Source organism: Stomoxys calcitrans, chromosome 4, assembly GCF_963082655.1.
Source record: "Stomoxys calcitrans chromosome 4, idStoCalc2.1, whole genome shotgun sequence".
Lineage (NCBI taxonomy): Eukaryota > Metazoa > Arthropoda > Insecta > Diptera > Muscidae > Stomoxys > Stomoxys calcitrans.
Genome location: NC_081555.1, coordinates 107,211,524 through 107,232,100, shown reverse-complemented (window position 1 = coordinate 107,232,100; position 20,577 = coordinate 107,211,524). Strand labels below are relative to the sequence as shown.

General features: G+C 40.3%; 1 protein-coding gene and 1 non-coding gene across 2 annotated transcripts in view; one reads left to right on the top strand and one right to left on the bottom strand.

Annotated features, from left to right (window-relative positions):
- LOC106086074 (uncharacterized) overlaps window positions 1-20,577 on the bottom strand; it is a 52,812-nt gene that overhangs the window by 17,040 nt on the left and 15,195 nt on the right. The window contains exons 5-10 of the mRNA XM_059367231.1: window positions 14,130-14,454; window positions 8,071-8,271; window positions 7,909-8,017; window positions 7,699-7,847; window positions 4,779-5,569; window positions 4,455-4,717 (exon numbers count right to left, since the gene is read on the bottom strand). Coding sequence (XP_059223214.1) covers window positions 4,455-4,717; window positions 4,779-5,569; window positions 7,699-7,847; window positions 7,909-8,017; window positions 8,071-8,271; window positions 14,130-14,454 — 1,838 coding nt within the window. The remainder of the gene's footprint in view (window positions 1-4,454; window positions 4,718-4,778; window positions 5,570-7,698; window positions 7,848-7,908; window positions 8,018-8,070; window positions 8,272-14,129; window positions 14,455-20,577) is intronic.
- LOC131997399 (U5 spliceosomal RNA) lies at window positions 18,453-18,574 on the top strand. Its single transcript, XR_009398250.1, has one exon. It is a non-coding gene; the product is annotated as a U5 spliceosomal RNA (small nuclear RNA).

Sequence of the window (20,577 nt, the reverse complement as noted above, 5' to 3'; positions counted from 1 at the left end):
AAAACTTCTCTTCAAAGAGGTGTCGCACTGCGGGACGCCGTTCGGACTCGGCTATAAAAAGGAGGTCCCTTATCATTGAGCTTAAAACTTGTATCGGACTGTACTCATTGATATATGAGAAGTTTGCCCCTGTTCCTTAGTGCAATGTTCATGCGCAAAATTTGCATTTGCCTATGATGCTCGATATGATAAGGCGATTTTTGAGCCTTTTAATAATCAATGGCCATCACGTTCCCGTGACGATCGATTCTATTGAGCGGAACGAGCTTACTCATCTTTAGGAGTTTAACGAGGATCGCTACCTCCACATTTAATAACATCATCTTCCTCAATGTAAACCCCACGCCCACTCTTTCCTCTAGCTTTGAATCGTCTTTATAGCATAATCTCCCAGATGCTAATACCAGAGTTAAGTCCTCCAGACTCCAGACTGTGCCTATGGCAGGAATGTCTCGCACTAGACCTCAAGCATCATCTCAGATATCCGATCGGAAACCTCGTCTTCCTCGTGAACAGGCAAATTTCAGTTTCCTCCGGATTAGCATTGAGACCCCTAGGTCTGGCCCAGTCGTATGCAATCTGTAAGACCCTTTCGGCATAACTGATTCGGATCCATACCCCTTAGAAGTATTATAACACAACAAATTCCTCCCCAGTATTAATGGTGATCACCCATAGGAGTGGCGACAAAATGCCCTCCCGCGGCGTGCCCTCTACCACTTTCTCCCTTATATTTCCGTCATGGGACACACAATTTATCCACCTGTTCCTAAGCATATGGTTTATCCAATGTCTAAGGACCGGGTCAACTCGGTACTGATCTAAGGATTGGATCAGTGTGTCTGTCCGCACATTGTTAAAAGCCCCCTCGATGTCAATGCATACCGCCAAAGTGTACGTTTTGGCATCGAAGGATTCTTCTATTTTATGCACAACCTCGTGCAGGGAAGTCTCCACCGACCTTCCTCTGATTCAGGCCACATTTCGAGCCTACATAGTCCCCAACATCTGTGAGCGTTCTTAATACGCTCCTGAATGTGACACTTCCAATTCAGTTTCCCGTCCAAGATCACACTTAAGTATTTGACCTTGTCAGATATCGGAATCGTCTTATTGAGGAAACGTGGTGCGTTAAATTGGCCCACCTTCGTCTTCCTCATGAGCAGGCATATTTCAGTCTTCTCTGGGTTAACATTGAGACCTCTGGGTCTAGCACAGTCATATGCCATATGCAAGACCCTTTCGGCCCTTCCGCATAGCCCGTTCGGATCTTTACCCCTTAGATGTTATAATACCTTCTCAGTCAGCATCCGTAATAGGTAATTTATGGTGGTCACCCATAGGAGTGGCGATAAAATGCTCCCCTGTGGCGTGCCCTGTGCCACTTTGTCCCTTATATTTATGCCATGGGCCACACAATTTATCCACCTGTTTCTTAGCATATGGTCTATCCAGTCTCTAAGGACCGGTTCCACCCGGTACTGGTCTAAGGATAGGATCAGTGTATCGGTCCGCACATTGTTAGAAGCCCCCTCGATGTCAATGCATACCGGTAATTTGTACGTTTTGGCATCGAAGGATTCTTCTATTTTATGCACAACCTCGTGCAGGGAAGTCTCCACCGACCTTCCTCGGATTCAGGCCCCATTTCGGGCCTACATAGTCCCCAACATCTGTGAGCCTTCTTAGTACGCTCCTGAATGTGACACTTCCAAATCAGTTTCCTGTCCAAGATCACACTTTAGTATTTGACCTTGTCAGATATCGGAATCGTCCTATTGAGGAAACGTGGTGCGTTAAATTGGCCCATCTTCGTCTTCCTCGTGAACAGGCATATTTCAGTCTTCTCTGGGTTAACATTGAGACCTCTGGGTCTAGCCCAGTCATATGCCATATGCAAGACCCTTTCGGCCCTTCCGCATAGCCCGTTCGGATCTTTACCCCTTAGATTTTATAATACCTCCTCAGTCAGCGTCCGTAATAGGTAATTTATGGTGGTCACCCATAGGAGTGGCGATAAAACCCTCGTGCAGGGAAGTCTCCACCGACCTTCCCTTGACATAGGCATGCTGTTTGTATTTGAGCAATTCGCTGGATATCCTACTCTTTATCATGGTGTCCACAATACGTTTTATGGTTTTGATTAGAAAGGATGTAAGGCTTATGGGTCTGTAGGCCTTTGGTGCCACATAACTTGCCTTGCTGGGCTTGGGTATAAACAGCACCCTTGCCTCCTGCCAGGCTTTCAGAGTATATGCAAGTCCTAGGCATGGAAGTCCTACGCTGCGAAAATTTTGGCCTGACGAACCGCCAGATAGTCTGCCTCTTTCTATAGTAACGCCGGAAATATTCCATCAGTTCTGGGTGACTTAAATGGTTTGAAGTTCCTCAAGGATTCCTTCACCATAAATTCCGTTATTATAAACCTTCGATCAACATCATTAAAAGCCTTAACATGTCCTCCATTGTCTCTGCTCTATTAAAGTTTCAGTTTAGACATTGGTTTTTGAGATAAACTTTTTTATCTTGGCGGCGTCATTAACGCTATCGACCTGTTCGCAGAAAAGCTTCCAGGAGGAACGTTTGCCGCTCTGGTAATCTTATTGTATTTCTTGAGCCATGTGTAATACACATCCCAATAAACTTTAGCTTTTTTATAACGTGCTCTGTTAAAAAGTCTGCGGACCTCCTTCCCAATATTGCGAATCTCCCCGGTCATTCAGGGTTTTTCTTGTGCTGATTTCCTTTTCCGAAGAGGACATCCTATCGGATTCGGCGCTGGCCATGCTATTCTAAACCTTATGTAGCGATGGTCAAATATAGAGTGTTGCATGGAGACCCTCCAATCCTGACCCTCATCGATTATATTTTCCGAACATATCGTCACATCTAATACCTCTTCCCTAGTCCTATTATCAAAGGTAACGGTGTTACCAATATTAAGTGTTACCTGGTCGTTAGTAATCAAGAACTCTGCTTATTAATGTTGGTGCTATCCCACGAAATGTGGTGAGAGTTCGCATCGCACCCTATTTGTACCTCGTTTCCTGTCCGTTTTGCTTTCCTCACCAGCCGTTGCAGCTCCGACGTGGGTGGCGGTGTCGAAGAGTCGAAAAGCAAATAAAGCGATGACAGGTGTGCTTCACCGTCCGACGTTGACTACTCTAGGGAAAATATTGGGTTGCCCAAAAAGTAAATGCGGATTTTTTAAAAGAAAGTAAATGCATTTTTAATAAAACTTAGAATGAACTTTAATCTAATATACTTTTTTTACACTTTTTTTCTAAAGCAAGCTAAAAGTAACAGCTGATAACTGACAGAAGAAAGAATGCAATTACAGAGTCACAAGCTGTGAAAAAATTTGTCAACACCGACTATATGAAAAATCCGCAATTACTTTTTGGGCAACCCAATATATAATCCAAATTTTTATGACAAATAACGCAGGTCCTCGGCCAAGAACCAGTGTTAGCATAGAATAATTGGTAGTTCATATGGTTCAGTCCAGAAACTTTGTTCCGGGTCGTCCATGGCTCCTGAATTAAGGTAATATGAATCTTGCCCTTGCTGATTTTCTCCATCAGAGCGTGTGTTGCAGTCTCGCTCCGGTGGAGGTTTATCTGGATTACCCCAATCGTTGGTCCTCCAGTAAATGGGCATCTTGGGAGTAGGTGATGATCTCATCGTCTGCTCTCTGTTCTTTAGACTGCATTGACTTTCCTGTCACTGCACTGACTGATGTCATCGTTTTAGGTTCTTTGCCTAGTCTAGTCTTCCGACTCTTATAAAGTCGGCAATGGTTCCATCATCGGGTCCCTGTTCGTTAAGCTGTATTGGGTTTTCATTCCCTGTACTGCCTGTTGTTTCAATACTAAGATCTTTGCCTATCTTAGCCTTCCAAATCTTAAGTAAATGGGCTTCTTGGGAGTAGATGATGTCGTCATTATCGGCTCCTTGCTCGTTGGGTTGGATCCCGACGTTAACACAAAAAAATATTCAGCGGTGGTTATCCGCTTACTAATGCTGGCTAGATTTGTGAGGTATCCTAGCATGTTAAGACTTCTCCAGCAAGTGGTGTCCCTATGCGGCACGCCGTTCGGACTAGGCATAAAAAAGAGGTGCCTTATCATTGAGCTTAAGTTTTAATTAGACTGCTCTCATCGATATGAGAGTATCCCCTGTTCCTTAATGGAATTTTCACGTATTTTCACGTATTACGTAGCCGACATCGCCACTGTTTGCCTTTCCTTGCTTGCTAGATTTTTGTAATGTACCAAAATCTAGGACGAATTAAACATTGACTTGTAGTTTTATTAAGCAAATTAATCGTACAGTAATAAATTTTTTAAAACTTTAGTTAACTTTCATAGTTATTTCCACAACTATTCGCAATATGGCAGCTGAATTCTGTCATCCACGGGCACATCGAAGCCATAGGTAATTGAGTATGGTACCTTTATGAGTTGACCAGAAAAGGGCTTTCTTGCTAACATTGCCTCATTCTGAATGATCAGCAGTTTTTTGTAATGATTTTTGAAAATAAGACGTTTATTTTTCGAACGCTCCAAAAGAGGATATATTCGGCGTTTCTTCTTCTCCATAGCCAAGTGGTATTTGCGTACGGCTCGGCAGGGATGTATTACAGCATAGTAGATGCACTCGGCTATGGAAAGAAAACTAAAGCCCAGAAATAAACCCATAAGACCGCCCACACTAGCTGAAAGGAAAATCATAAGTAACCTGGCAAAAAATATCAAAAGTTTTATAAATTCTCTTACAAAAGAAATCCGATATATCAAAAAATTCCGTTTGTAAATTGCTACGAAATGTATTGCCACTGAAGAACATATGCACAATGGCCACATTCTTGACCACATAGGCACGCTTCAGTTTAGCTATATTCCGATTGGCAAAAATCATACCAGTATGAGCCAATTTTGTCGAAAATGCATCCACATCATAATCCATCTCAAAGCATCCCGGCAAGCAGTCATCAAAGCATGAGGTCTTACTGTTGTACATACCCAAACGTACTGCCTGCTCACATTTGGTCTGATTAATGCTACACACACTGGCATTGCTGTAGATCTTGGGCATATAAAAATTGAGACAGCCACAATATCGCCAGGACATTTCCGCCACGCATTCCATTTCACAATTTCGCTGTGAATAATGAGAGAAAAATTTCAACTTGCGCTCATTGTGAAAAAGACATTTCCGCAAACTCCTAGACATTGTGCGCAAAGTTTTGTCTGATTCCGTTTTTTCGGGCCTTAAGCGCATATTGGTCTCTTTGCCCGGTTGCACAAAAACACCACTCTCGTGTATATTTGGTGTCTCATTGGGACTGTGAATGGAAAATTTGAAACCAATACTATTCGATGAAGAACAGTAGTATTTGTCCTCTTGCACATCTACAGACACTGAGAGACCCAAAGATTCTCCCACTCCAGGGATTTTACTGGGAGAGTAACGTAGTGGTAAATTATGGGCATATCCAAGCTCGGAATTCCAATCGATTTCTGTGGGACCATATGGTTTCGAAACATTGGGGAAGGATGAGGGAATGCTGGAAAGAGAGATTTAAATCAAAAGTTAAACAAAAACAAGTAAAACGTGATAAGTTCCACGAATCTTGGGAACCTACCCCCATGGATTCCGCTAAAAAATTACAATTGAGATACAATATCTGGAAGGAATAGGAGACGTTTCCGATCGGATACCTGGTCGATACTTGAGGTCGAGTGTGAGGCACTGCTGCCAGCGTCACAGTCTTGGATAGACGGAACTCTGGCATTTCCATTTGGATGATCATGCAACACAGATGGATCATAGCTAGGGGACAGAGTGGGCCTTAAGATCTATGTTGAGAACCCAGTGACTGAGATCTGTTTTCGACTTCCTGACCGCAAGATGATCCTGCAGGCGGATATCCGGATGATTGCGGTATGCGTAAGGTGGTGTGCTGTTAACTCGAGGACGTCGAGTATTAACATCTTTACGGACAGTAAACTGGCCATCAGGTCAATATCAAACATAGCAATTTCGCACAAAAATTGCGGCTTGAAAGGACTCAAAAAGTCAAATCGGGAGATGGGTTTTTATGAGAGCTATATCAGGTTATAGAACGATTTGTACCGTACTTGCCACAGTTATTGCAAGTCATAATAGAACACTGCATGCCAAATTTCAAATCAGACAAAAATTGCGGCTTCTAGGGCCTCCAGAAATCAAATCGGGAGATCGGTTTATATGGGAGCTATATCAAAATCTGAACCAATATCGCCCATTTTCAATCCCCAATGACCTACATCAAAATTAAGTATCTGTACAAAATTTCAAGCGGCTAGCTTTACGCGTTCAATCGCAATCGTGATTTCGATAGACGGACGGACGGACATGGCTAGATCGACTCAGAACGTCGAGGCGTTCAAAAATATATGTCCTTTATGGGGTCTTAGACGAATATTTCGAGGTGTTACAAACGGAATGACTAGAGTAGTATACCCCCATCCTATGTTGGTGGCTATAAAAGTGAAGATATTGTACTGAATCTTTGCACAAAACATTTGTTTACCATAAGCTGGTTAGGTTAAAAGATTGGCTAAATCGGACTATAACTTCATATAGTCCCCATATAAATCGATCTGTCGATTTAAGGTTTTAAGCCCATGACAGGCGCATTTATTATCCTATGAAATTCGTAACAGTGAGTTGGGCCAGACCCCTTGGCAGCAGTGCCGAGTATTGAAAACTGAGAATTTGCCACAAACATTCCATTAGGGACAGGGGCAAACTTCTCACATATCAATTAGCGCTGTCCGATCCAGGTATTAAGCTGAATGATAAGGGGCCTCCTTTTATAGCCGGATCCGAACGTCGTGCCGCAGTGCGACACCTCTTTGGGGAGAAGTTTTTACATGGCTGCGATCCATGGTGGCTTAGTTTGTTTCAAATTGCATAGTTTCTCACAAACGTCGCCATAACCATAACCATCGCTGAAACATTTTTTTCCGATGTTCTCGGCTGGATTTGAACCTAGGCGTTAAGCGTCATAGGCGTTCGTGCTAACCTATGCGCTACGGTGACCTCCAATGCCAATGCCATTTAAGATCTTGGGCGCATTCATAATTTTGCTGAAATTCGTCACAGTTAGATGTACTGGACCCCTGGATAACCTTGCCTAATATAGGCAAGATCGATCTGCCGATTTAAGCTCTTGTGGCAGACCCCTCGACAACAGTGCCAAGTATGGTCCGGACAATATTTGCAAATACAATTCATATAGACCGATGTACCTGTTTGAGATCTTGGGCGCATTCATAATTTCGCTGAAATTCGCGAACAATTTTTTCGAAATGCCGAGGTGACCAACTTTAGGGAACTGCCAATAAGGGCCAGGACCACCTAAGGCCTTGAATTTTGCATATGATCTCGATAACACCTCAGCTTTAACCATTTCAAATTTCAAAGAGTTATCTTTATCCGTTCTCAAATGACATATTTTTTACCAAGTTTTTTACATTTCTATCACACTGTGAATCGTTGGAGTACATAGAGTTCGATATTTGGAGATAAGTGTTAATAAGTACCAAAACTTAACAAGTGAAAACGGCGATCATTTTGATTCGGCCATATTTCTTAGAGTTAATAGAGATTATCTGCCAAAAAACAAAAACCTTCCTGCAAAATACTTACTGTGAGACATACATAAATTTCGGATGCAACATATTGAATGTGCAACAGAATCCTTCATCTGTGACTACAGGATAAAACATTTCACTGCAATCGTAATCGATTCCACCAAAACGGCAATGGAGAAACATATGCTCGCATGGTTGGGAAATCTGTAAAATGGCAGAACTTTGAAATACATTATAGAATTCTATACCCTGTAAACAATCCTACATTGAGTATAAATTTCTCAACATGACTCCAATTTGTAATGGACTTGAACATTGTCTGATCAACATCACGTTTACATATCAACTGTAGCATGGTATATTCCGTAGAGTTCCTGGAAGTACAAGAACAATAAATGAAGGAAGGCGTACTTCACTTACATCTTACTTTGAGAAAGATTCAGCCAAACTATTGAGAGCTTGATTCAAATTACAAATAGTAACTGCCGGAAAGGGTTCATCGGTTATAAAAGTCGGTTCAGGATTTATGCCAACAATGACAGGTGTTGTGGCCCATTTGTCATAGATACGAAGGATTAAATAAGCTGCAGCCACTATAACAGTTATTATAGAGAAGCCAAAGAAACACCTGTAAGAAAATAAAATAAAGAGTCAGTTATCTATGAGAAATTACCATTAGAAAGAACTTACTTACTAAAATTGATCTACAAATACCTTCGGCAATCACAAAATATCGGTTTGTCCACGGAAAATTAAAAAAAAAATTCGGCCGGGCTGAATCTTGGGAAGCAACCACCATGGATTTTGCAATGATGGGTATAAAAAAGCTCCACCAATGAGGAGAAAGTACATAGTGCTAGTAAGATCTCTGGCGTGGTCTCATTATGACTTGCAATTAGACAATCTAATGATCCAATCCCTACCTTGCACAGTGTTTCCAAATCGAAAAATCTTGGAAATAATTCTTGCCCTTTTGAGCGCATAGGGATATCTATATAATCAATGTTGAGTTGTTTTCCAATATGTATGCAACATTTGGGAACCCTATCAGATCTAGGGATCGATCATGGGGCTTGAAAGTTGATCAACTTGAGCATGCCAAATTTTGAATTGCATGCCAAATAAGCATTTATCGGTCAATCGGCTCGATTCTGTTTTTTAAAGGGAGAGCTAGTAAAAAGCTTTAAAAACATGATTAAATGTCCGAAATATCCCTAAGGGTTTATGAGAAACTGGAGCCGCCTGCACTGAAAGACCTTGAGATGCTCAACAAAGAACTAGCCTCACTACATAGCGACCTATAGATGAGTCTTTTGGAGATGGATGGGCTTACAAATCATGCGAAGCGGGTACTCTCTTTATCTATAAAGACACATAATACCTCTTTGGCATGGCCTACATCTCAAAAGAAAAGAGTGAGCAACCGACAAGAGTGCTACCGAGAGATTGGAAGCTGGAGAACCATCCTGACAAGGAAGAATGCACTAAATCATGGTCCAGAAAGCAAGGGATGCCTACCAACGGTGTTTATCATACCTACGAAGGTTTGTGGAGAGAATTTCTTTCATGGCCAGCATTAGGAGGGGATAAGCGACTCATAACATTTTTCTGATGTTCTCGCCAGGATTCTAAACCATGCATTCATCATCATAGGCGGACATACTCACCTCTGTGCTTCGTGGCCTCCAATAAAACGGCTAAAACTTCTCCCCAATGTGTTTTCACACTGCGGCACAGCGTACGGATTCGGTTTAAAAAGGAGGTCTCATATCATTGAGCTTAAAACTTGAGTGATGTTCGATACTCATAGATATGTGAGAAGTTTATCCCTGTTCCTTAACGGATTGTTCGTGGGCAAATTTGCATTTACGACAGAAATCACAGAGGGGAGAAAGGATTAATCCGACTCAACTGGATAGTGGTAGTAGTAGTGGAAAAATTCTAAAAGAACAGCATTTTATGCATTTCCAAAGTGACAAATTTTGGTCTATTCCTACACCTCAGGAAGTAATGTATTGGTTGCCCAAAAAGTAATTGCGGATTTTTTAAAAGAAAGTAAATGCATTTTTAATAAAACTTAGAATGAACTTTAATCAAATATCCTTTTTTTTAAGCAAGCTAAAAGTAACAGCTGATAACTGACAGAAGAAAGAATGCAATTACAGAGTCACAAGCTGTGAAAAAAATTTGTCAACGCCGACTATATGAAAAATCCGCAATTACTTTTTGGGCAACCCAATAGAAGTTCTTTAATTGAATCTGTCCCTATGAATCATCAGAAGCTGTCAATCCTTCTTCCATGGTGGAATTGAAAAACGCGGGCAAAATTTTCGCAGTGTGGCACCCGTCACAGCATCTGCCATAAAATCCACCAATAATATATACGGAAAGTTACACTCAACCAAATTTGTTATTCAAAAAGCAAAAATGTTTACTAAAACAGCAGTTTTTGTCTGCTGAAAATGGGAAAGCAGAAATTACTGCTGTTTCAGCAAACAAAGGGCTGCTGCATTAGCAAAAAAATTGTTACTGCTGTTTTGAGTACGCTAGTCTGCTCAAAAAATGTGTATGCTACTTTTTATGGTTGTCTGTTACTTGTTTTGATTACTTAAGGCATTTTTTGGAATTTTTTTAGAAATTTTGTTGGAAAAGATGATTTTAATTTGTGGAATATTACTCTAAAGAAGCTACCTGATCCATGAGCTGAGCTAGCTCGCATTTTTTGTTATTGCTTTACCTTTTGTATTTAAATTTAAAGAAAAAGGATAATGGAAAGTATACATTCAGCAAACAACAGGCTTTTTAGCAGTAAGCCTGCTTCTCTGAAATTGCAGTACTACTGCTACAATAGCAACAAAATAAACTACTAATATTCAGCAGACAGTGTTTGCCATTTTCAGCAAACTTTTTCTATAGGTGTAGAGAAGATGAAAGCTGTAGTTGTTGTTTGTAGATTAGCGGCAATAGTCACAGACCCTGTAGGGGCGCTCTTCACGAAATCTATATATGGGTCAGAATCCGCCCCCGTCACATCCACGGAGACTTTTGTCTCAGGCTGGTGCTGTCCCCTGATGCTCTTCGAGGGGCCATCTACTTCCCGATAGGCCATTTCGTTGGGTAAGATGGCCGATAGGCCATTTCGTTTGGTAAGGAGAAGACTATCAGGCTTTGCTGGGTTCCGGGTAATCAAGGAGTGTCTGAAAATGGGCCGGCGACAATCTTGCTATCAATGGATCACTGATGAGCTGCAGTGCTGATGATTCTGTGAACCCTCCCCTGTGCAAGCTTCTTGGCTCAGTGGCCGCTTTATACGATATTCGCTTGAATAAAGTCTGGGCTAATATCATGAGTTCCAGGGTGGCCAAGACCCTACGAAAGAGAGTTTTCTGGAACAGGACGTCACTATGCTGGCTATTTATGGTGGTCACCCATACAAGTGACGAAAAATTGCCCGCATTTGCCGTGCCGTGTCATTTTCTCCCTTAGGGTTGGTATTCTTTTCTGCTTTCGGAATATCGCTGAAATTCCACATACGTTAAACCCATAAAAACCGCATTTGTTGCCCGGTTTTGCTCCAATCGACTGTTCCTCGTTCAAGAAACCGATGGTACGACCAACAGTGTCGAGATGCTATTGAAGCCAAGAATGGGGCATATAGAGCAACCCTGCAATCAGAAGCAACGCGTCATATGAGGTATCGGGAGAAAAGGAGAGAGGAGAAACGTCTATTCCGCAGAAAGAAAAAGGAAATGGAAAGACGTGAGTGTGAGTGAATTGAGATGTACAGGAGTCGGAATGAAGTCCCGAAATTCTATTAAAGAATTAAACATCAAACCGATGGCTTTGGTGCAGGCACATCCCCCTGCAGAGACAAAGAAGGAAATCTGATAACATGCTGAGGATATGGAAAGAACATTTTACCCAACTGCTAGTGTCCGATGTTGGCGGCGAAGAGGATGCCGCAGAATCAATCAATGATGATGTTATAGAATGTTAACCTCCTAGCCAGAATGAAGTGTAAGTAGCAGTGACCCGACTAAAGAACAACAAGGCAGCAGGAGCCGACGGTTTACCTGCCGAACTATTTAAGACCGGAGGCGACACTCTGATAAGGCGTATGCATCAGCTTATTTGCGCAATCTGGCTAGATGAACGCATATCCGATGAATGGAACCTCAGTATGCTTTGTCCCGTACACAAGAAAGCAGACCAGACCAGAAAGTGGCAACTACAGAGGAATAAATCACCCCCCATCGCATACAAGATACTCTCGAGCGTACTGTGTGAAAGATTAAAACCTAAAATCAATGAGATAATTGGGCCCTATCAATGCCGCTTTAAACCTGGTAAATCTAGCATGAACCAGATATTTACACTGCGCCAAATCCTGGAAAAGACCCGATAAGGTAATATCAACACCTACCATCTCTTTGTTGACTACAAAGCCGCCTTCGATACTCCTTTACGTTCAAAGGTATTTCAAGTCATGTCTGAGTTTGGTATCCCTGCAAAATTAAAAAGTCTCTGCAGCATGACACTTGCTGATACGCGTTTCTCAGTAAGAATAGGAAAGAATCTCTCCGAACCATTTAATACCAAACGAAGTCTCAGACTAGGAGACAGCCTATTGTGTGATCTCTTTAATATCCTGCTGGAGAAGATTATACGAGATGCAGATGTGAATAGATATGGCACACTAATCACAAGAAAACATATGCTACTCGCCTATACCGACGACATCGATTTCATAGGTCGGTCAACGGAAGTAATAACTGCAGCCTTTGAAAGAATCGAAAGAGAGTCAGTGAAAATGGGTCTGGCGGTATATGGAGATAAAACGAAATGGATGGTTTCAACTCCCAAAACGCTTTGTACAACCGAACAGATAAAGAAATTGGAGAAATTTCGGAACCACAACTTTAAGATAGTCAGCAACTTTATCTACCTCGGCACCGCCGTAACCGAAACTAATGACACCAGTTGTGAGATAAAGCGAAGAATAATACTGGCAAACAGATGCTACTTGGATTAAGTAGGCAGTTTGGAAACAGGGCCACCTCTCGACAGACGAAAATTACACAATACGAAACACTGATACTACCTGTGCTGTTATATGGTTTTGAAGCATGGGTACTTGTGAAAGCAGATGAGGCAGTGCTTGGAGTATTTGAGAGAAAGATTCTTCGTAAAATATATGGACCAGTTTGCGTTTATGGAGAATATGGGCAACGTATGAACCATGAGCTGTGTTGGCTAGGACGTGTTGTCAGAATGGAAGAAGAAGTTCCAGCGAAGAAGTCTTTTGAAGGCAAACACGGTGGTACACGCAAACCGGAAAGACCAAAAGACCGATGGAAAAATCAAGTGGTGGGAAACACCTCGAAACCTGGTGTAAAAGATTTTAAAATGAGCGCAGAATATCGAGGCGCTTGTAACGCTATTCTACGTTAAGCTAGTTGAACAAATATTCTGTCATAGGCAATTAAAGTAAAGTAAGTAAGTGAAACAATACACCTTAGGTCTCCAAGTGAATTAATTAACAACCAACGTTTCTAGTTTAGTACCCTTCAACGAAACCTAACATGATAACAACCCCGTCTTGAAGGCCTATAGTCCTACGTCATATCGCCATGAGGACAATGAAGACAGAGTTTCCTTCATGCCCTAGGTATGCAAGACAAGATACCCTAGAGCGCACAACATGCCGAATACTGGTTTAGGTGAATGCCCATAGTGGCATGGGGCGGAATAAAATCCGCACCCTCTTTTCAACCTAACCTAAGACCAAATTAGGCTATTTTTAAAAAAACTTGTTCATCCATGATAGTGTAATTTCGAGAATCTTCTTTCTGCATAGTGCCGATATGAAGTTGTCCACTGAAAGGTCAGGGCACTCTTTGATATTAAATTTACCATATGTCGACACCAGAAAGTTTCTAGAACCTTAAAACTTAGAACTTCACTTACCTTTCACTTGGCTGTAAGTTCGTATCCGCCACATACTTTATGCCATGCAATGTTGTTTGGCGACAAAACTCTTTAGTGTTTTGTTTAAAAATCTCTTTTAAGTGAAGATTTTTATATTTCTTGCAAAATCGCCAACGGCAACAAACTTGTCTCCACAACGACATGTTCGAGTATAGTTAACTCGACTCAATAACACTTCCAAATACATTAAGGATACACAAGGAAAAAGTTAAGCTATCACTTACAACATCAAAAAATCTATTGTTTGTCTAAGGAAACGGATATTAAAGAAAGAAAAACACATTGCTGTATTGGTATATGTACATACATATATTTTTTCGTCCATCAACGATATGTGAGTATTTATTCAAGTCAATTCTTATGAAAACGAACTACTAAAATCCATTTCGCTTTCTATGAACTCTTATAACGTAACATAAGCATTCTACGAAAGACTTTAGGTTGTGTAAATGTTTTTTTTTTTTTTTATTTATTTGAGTTTCTTTTGTTTATTTTAATTTATTATCCCTACTCCATTGTTGATCTTGATTTAATTGATTGGAGTGTTCGCTGTATCGACGTCCCGTGTTTTGAGGTGGAAAGAGTTGAAGCTTTGTTGAGTTGAGTAAATGTTCGGGAATGTGATAATCGGGACGCTTGTTAGAGTTGGGTCTTACAAATCGCAACTGATAATTTCTTGTGGGCTGTGGCTTCGGATTGCTTTGGGTGACACGCTCATGTCGTTTGATTTTGTGATAAGGACGCAGTATGGCGTAGTAGATGAATTCTGCAATTGATATGAAACTGAAGCCCATAAAGAGACCCATTAAACCTCCGACACTGGCTGAAAGAAAAACAAATTCAAAGATGTTAAATTACTTATTTAAACAAAGTAAAGGGTGATTTTTTTGAGGTTAGGATTTTCATGCATTAGACAGATCACGTGGGATTTCAGACATGGTGTCAAAGAGAAAGATGCTCAGTATGCTTTGACATTTCATCATGAATAGACTTACTAACGAGCAACGCTTGCAAATCATTGAATTTTATTACCAAAATCAGTGTTCGGTTCGAAATGTGTTCATTCACCGTAACGTTGCGTCCAACAGCATCTTTGAAAAAATACGGTCCAATGATTCCACCAGCGTACAAACCACACCAAACAGTGCATTTTTCGGGATGCATGGGCAGTTCTTGAACGGCTTCTGGTTGCTCTTCACTCCAAATGCGGCAATTTTGCTTATTTACGTAGCCATTCAACCAGAAATGAGCCTCATCGCTGAACGGTGAATGAACACATTTCGAACCGAACACTGATTTTGGTAATAAAATTCAATGATTTGCAAGCGTTGCTCGTTAGTAAGTCTATTCATGATGAAATGTCAAAGCATACTGAGCATCTTTCTCTTTGACACCATGTCTGAAATCCCACGTGATCTGTCAAATACTAATGCATGAAAATCCTAACCTCAAAAAAATCACCCTTTATAAGGCGAAGCATTAAACCATTACAACCTATAAACACAACTGAAACAAGTAAAAAGGCAATGAGTTCGGGCCGATCTTGGGTTACCCACCACATCGGATGTATATATTAACCTCCTTTCTTATAATACGATGAAAAATGCATCGTTTATTCCGATCTCCATCAGTATATATATCAGCTTTATCCAAATCTAGACCAATCTGGGCCATATTGAACAGGGTTGTTGAGGAGCATAACACAACTTGCTATATCAAATTTCAAATCGCGACGAAATCGGACAATAAATACGCCTCTTATTGGCCCAAGACCTTAAATTGAGACATCGGTCTATATGGCAGTTATATCGAAATATAGACGGATCTTAACCATACTCGGTACGAATGTGGAAGGGACTAACACAACTCATTGTGGCTAATTTCAGCGAAATCTGTTAATAAATTCTCCTCTTATGGGACTGAAACCTTAAATCGGCTGATCTGGATCAATCGGGGCCATATTGAGCAGGGAGCCCATCACAACTCGCTATACCAAATTTCAGCGAAATCGGACAATAAATGCGACTTTTATGAGCAGAAGGCCTTAAATCGAGAGATCGGTCTATATGGCAGCTATATGCAAATCTGAGAAGATCTAGGTCAAATAAAACAAGAATGTCGAGAGCTCTAACATAATTCACTAACCCAAATTTCTGCCAAATCGGATAATCATTGCGGTTTTTATGAGCTTAAGACCCCAAATCGGCAGATTGGTCTATATTGCAGCTATATCTAAATATAGTCCGATCCTAACCATATGAAGGTCTGATGTCGGTACGTTTAAAACAACTCGCTGATTCAAATTTCAGCGAAATCGGGTAATAAATAAAGCTTTTATGGACTTCAGACCCCGAATCCGGAGATCGGTCTATATGGCAGCTATATATATATCTATATAGTCCGATCTGGACCATATTTATGTCAATTATCGGAAGGCTTAAAAAAACTCGCTGTTTCAAATTTCAGTGCAGTCGAGTAATAAATAAAGCTTTTATAGGCTTCAGACCCTCAATCGGCAGATCGGTCTATATGTCAGCTATATCTAAATAAAGTCCGATTTTAATCATTTTTGGGTTGGATGTCGTTTTAGTCCGATTTTAACCATTTTTGGGTTGGATGTCGGGAGGCTTAAAACAACTCATTGATTGAAGTTTCAGCGAAATCGCGTAATTAATCCATATTTTATGGGTTTCAGACTTTAAATCGGCAGATCGGTGTATATGGTAGCTGTATCCAAATATGGTCCGATTTGATCCGTTGAAGAACTTAACCTGCGAACAGCAAAATCACATATCTGTGCCATATTTCAGCTCAATATCTTAATTTTTGAAGACTGTAGATTGATTACAACAGACGGACGGACAGACAAACGGACATCGTTAAATCGCCTTAGAATTTTACCACGATCCGATATATACTTTGTAGAGCCGGAAATGGATATTTCGAATATACCCCCATCCTTCTTCTTCTTCTTTATAACCTCTATACTACTGATTCATCACTGATTACAAGCTTCCCATAATAAATAAATTTTATCCTCCAGTTTCTATATGATTAATGGTCCTTCATGACTGATGTTCGTAGCTTTTTTGATTAAAAAATTCATTTGAGAGTAGAGCATGAAATTGATACCCACATTCGAGACCAAGTTTCTGGGGGTCCAGCCCATCCTCGAGCTGGACTTCTTTACTGACAATGGCAATACGGTAATGGTATTTGAGTATTGACCAAGTATTTGGTCCCACCCCCAAAAGAGGACAAATTTACGACCGTAGCAATATAGGGCTCATTTGAAAGGTCTATGAGATTAGATCACGAATAAAATATCAATATTCGGGAAAAAATGTCCATCCTACTACCATAACTCCCCTCAAATGGGACATATTTGCTCACCATTGCAATACGGGACTCAAATAAGATTAGAAAACGAGAGAGAGTAGAGCCCGATGCTGATATCTTTTCAGGGCTAAGTATCTGGGAGACTAGAAGCTCTTTAATTGTCGAATTTGTTCGATATAATGTTAAAGAAGGCGCAGCGAAGCGGGCCCGGTTCAGCTAGGTTATTATAAATATTTCGAGGTGTTACAAGCGAAATGACGAGATTTAGGAAAAAATGAACTTTATAGTGTGCACCCCTTAGTTCTGAGCCCAGAAAGGAGATTCTGAAGTCTGTTTTAGGAGCAATGGCTCCTCGATCCCCTAGCGACGGAAAATGACCCCTCAGGGGGGCGTGCTCCCTATTATTTTCGTTGGGAGTGTATTTAATTTGAGCTCTGTTTACACCCACGATGTGATATCTTTATGCTCATCATCATTCTTCTCCTCTTCATCCTAAAGGGGTCCTAAATCCTCAAGATCCCGTAGGTCCTTCCCTGGTCCAATTTTTATTTTTTGTTTTAACATATTCGCTAATACCTTTCAATTGATACCCATATTGCCTAGGTTGGAGCATCTCAACTCCATTCTTTAGTGCTGGGTATAAAACAATGCATTTTCAAGTACTCGGGGTCGGAGTCGAGCAATTTGCCTGGAGTCGGAGTTTAGTCAAATTTGCTCGTCAAATTTACTCCGCAGCCATGGTTTGAAGGCGCTTTTAATGCCAACAAAATTAGTTTATCATTCCATATAGTATTCCTTAAGAGAAAACTTGACCTATTGTACTAAATGTCAATATTGGTCAAGACTTAAAGTGGCTGTGTATTTCATACTGATTATCTCACAACTCTGGGTACAATTAATATATAACCATTTTCAATATGAATACGGAGTGGGTTGTGAATTTTATAGAAAAAGAAAGGAGGCTCATAAGCAGTACTAATTTCGAATGCTACAATGAAATCATGAGGAAGGGTTGACTTGAAAACGAGGAGTAGGCTCTACATAAGTCCTAATTTCCAATTCCTGTCATTGCCTGTTTCATAAAGGTTTTGCTTATTTTCTTTCAAGAGGGAAGGTTAGGTGCTGTTTTGAGAACACTTTAACCATATCCAATGTTTTCTTTTTCATAGGGATGTTTTTTTGCTACACAAGCTACATACTACCTACTATGTTAGTGGGCCCTTTTCCATAGATGTATTGAAGTTCGCATATTGTCTTCGAAAACTAAAACTCCAACAACAATAACTCATCGCATAGGCCTATTCAGCTAGTTCCATTGCGAACTACGTTTACTCTGCCAGTAAAGGCAACAATGAAGAAAGTTTGTTGTTTATTCTTTGCTATTGGATTTCGGTGAGAAGTTGTTAAGAATTTTCATAAGAAAATTTCTCATTGAGTTTAAACAGAAGGTTACATAAAGTATTCTAGAAATGCCTGTTAAAATCACTCTGGCTTCTCTTCAGTTGTCGAATAAATCTTTCGCCTTTTACTAAAGATTTCCGTGGAGAGGAGCACTCTAATGAGTCTAAACACAATTTTTTCCAGGCCTTCCATTAAGGAGGGCCATAATTAATCAATTTGAAATATGTTGAGAAACTATAAAGAAAACCAATAAAGAAAGGCAAAAGTCGGGCGAATTCGACTTGTAATATCCTACACCACCTAGTCTACGTACTACTTTTAATATATTACGTTGCCCAAAATGTAATTGCGGATTTTTTAAAGGAAAGTAAATGCATTTTTAATAAAACTTAGAGTTAACTTTAATCAAATATACTTTTTTTACACTTTTTTCTAAAGCAAGCTAAAAGAAACAGCTGATAACTGACAGAAGAAAGAATGCAATTACAGAGTCACCAGCTGTGAAAAAATTTGTCAACGCCGACTATATGAAAAATCCGCAATTACTTTTTGGGCAACCCAATATATAACCTTTGCCTATGTCAAGCCAGACTTTATATACCTATTAAAATATCGAATAGAACTTTGCATGATTTTTTCAAGATAAAAATTAAATTGTGGTTATACCAGTCTTAAAAGTGTATATCGGCTAAAATATACATCTCATCCAAGACCGGACCAATATAATGGCTACTACAGCTTAAAATTCCATATTTGTTGAAAGATATATCGGAGCTATATTTAAATCTACTACTTAACTAAATTTCGCATGGACATTCCATTAAGGAACAGGGGATAATCAGGGGATCATATCAATGAGTACAGTCCGATTAAATTTTAAGCTCAATTATAAGAGGACTCCTTTTTTAGCCGAGTCCGAACGGCGTGCCGCATAGCGACACCCCTTGACAAAGAAGTTTTAACATGGTGGGATACTTTAGAAATGTAGTCAGCATTAGTAAGGAGATAACCACCGCTGAAAATTTTGTTGATGTTCACGCCGGGATTTAAATCCAGGCGTTCGGCTTCATAGGCAGATATGCTAACCTCTTTGTCATTGTAAAAAATTGCAAATTTGCCCATGAACATTCCATTAAGGAACTGGGGCAAACTTCTCACAAATCAATGAGTGCTGGCCGATTAAATTTTAAGCTCAATGATAAGGGATCTCCTTTTTATAACCGAGTCCGAACGGCGTGTCGCAAAGCGAAACCTCGTTGGGGAGAAGTTTTTACATGGCAAAGTACCTCACAAATTTCGCCAGCATTAGTAAGGGGATAACCACCGCTGAAAATTTTGTTGATGTTCACGCCGGGATTTAAATCCAGGCGTTCGGCTTCATAGGCGAACATGCTAACCTCGGTGGCCTCCTCTAAAACTGAATCGATTTTCATGAAATTTTGCACACATATTGGGACGTCATATAAATCACCTCATCCTAAGTTTTGTAAAAATTGTGGCTTATAAAGGGTGATTTTTTTGCTGTTGTCTTTTTGGTGGTTTAAACAGCTCACGCACGTTTTTGTTTCACTGGTATTTAACTATGAATCGTCTTACAAACGATCAACTCTTGCAAATTATTGAATTTTATTGTCAAAATGCGTTCTCTATTAGAAAAGTTCATCGCACGCTTGTTCTTCTTTAGCTACGAAGCTCATTTTTGAATTAGTGTGAATTACTGGCTTAAGTGTATGTCCATAGTGGCATGGTGAGGATACATATCAGCACCCTCTTTTCAACTTAACCCAACCTAGTTCGATCGATACTATAATTGGCATGAATGTCAAGGAGTCCAACAGAACTCACCGTTTCAAGCTTTTTATGGGCTTAAGACCCTAAATTGGCATGTCGATCTGTATGGCAGCTATATCTAAATATAGACTCATGCAAAGCATACCCGTTTCAGATATTGAGAGTCCTAGTGCAATTTATGGTTTTTAATTTCAGCAAAATTGGGGTATATTATTGGGGTATTGGTTATGGCCATAAGCCTTTGTCAGGAGATCGATCTATATGACAACTATTCCTTAACATAGGTCGATCAAGAACATATTTGGCATGAATATGGTAGCTATAACTAAACATAGGCAAATTGGTAGCAAATGTGACAAGGCTATCGTGGGGCTTAGAAGAACTCGCCGTTTGAAATTTGCCCGCAATCGGATTA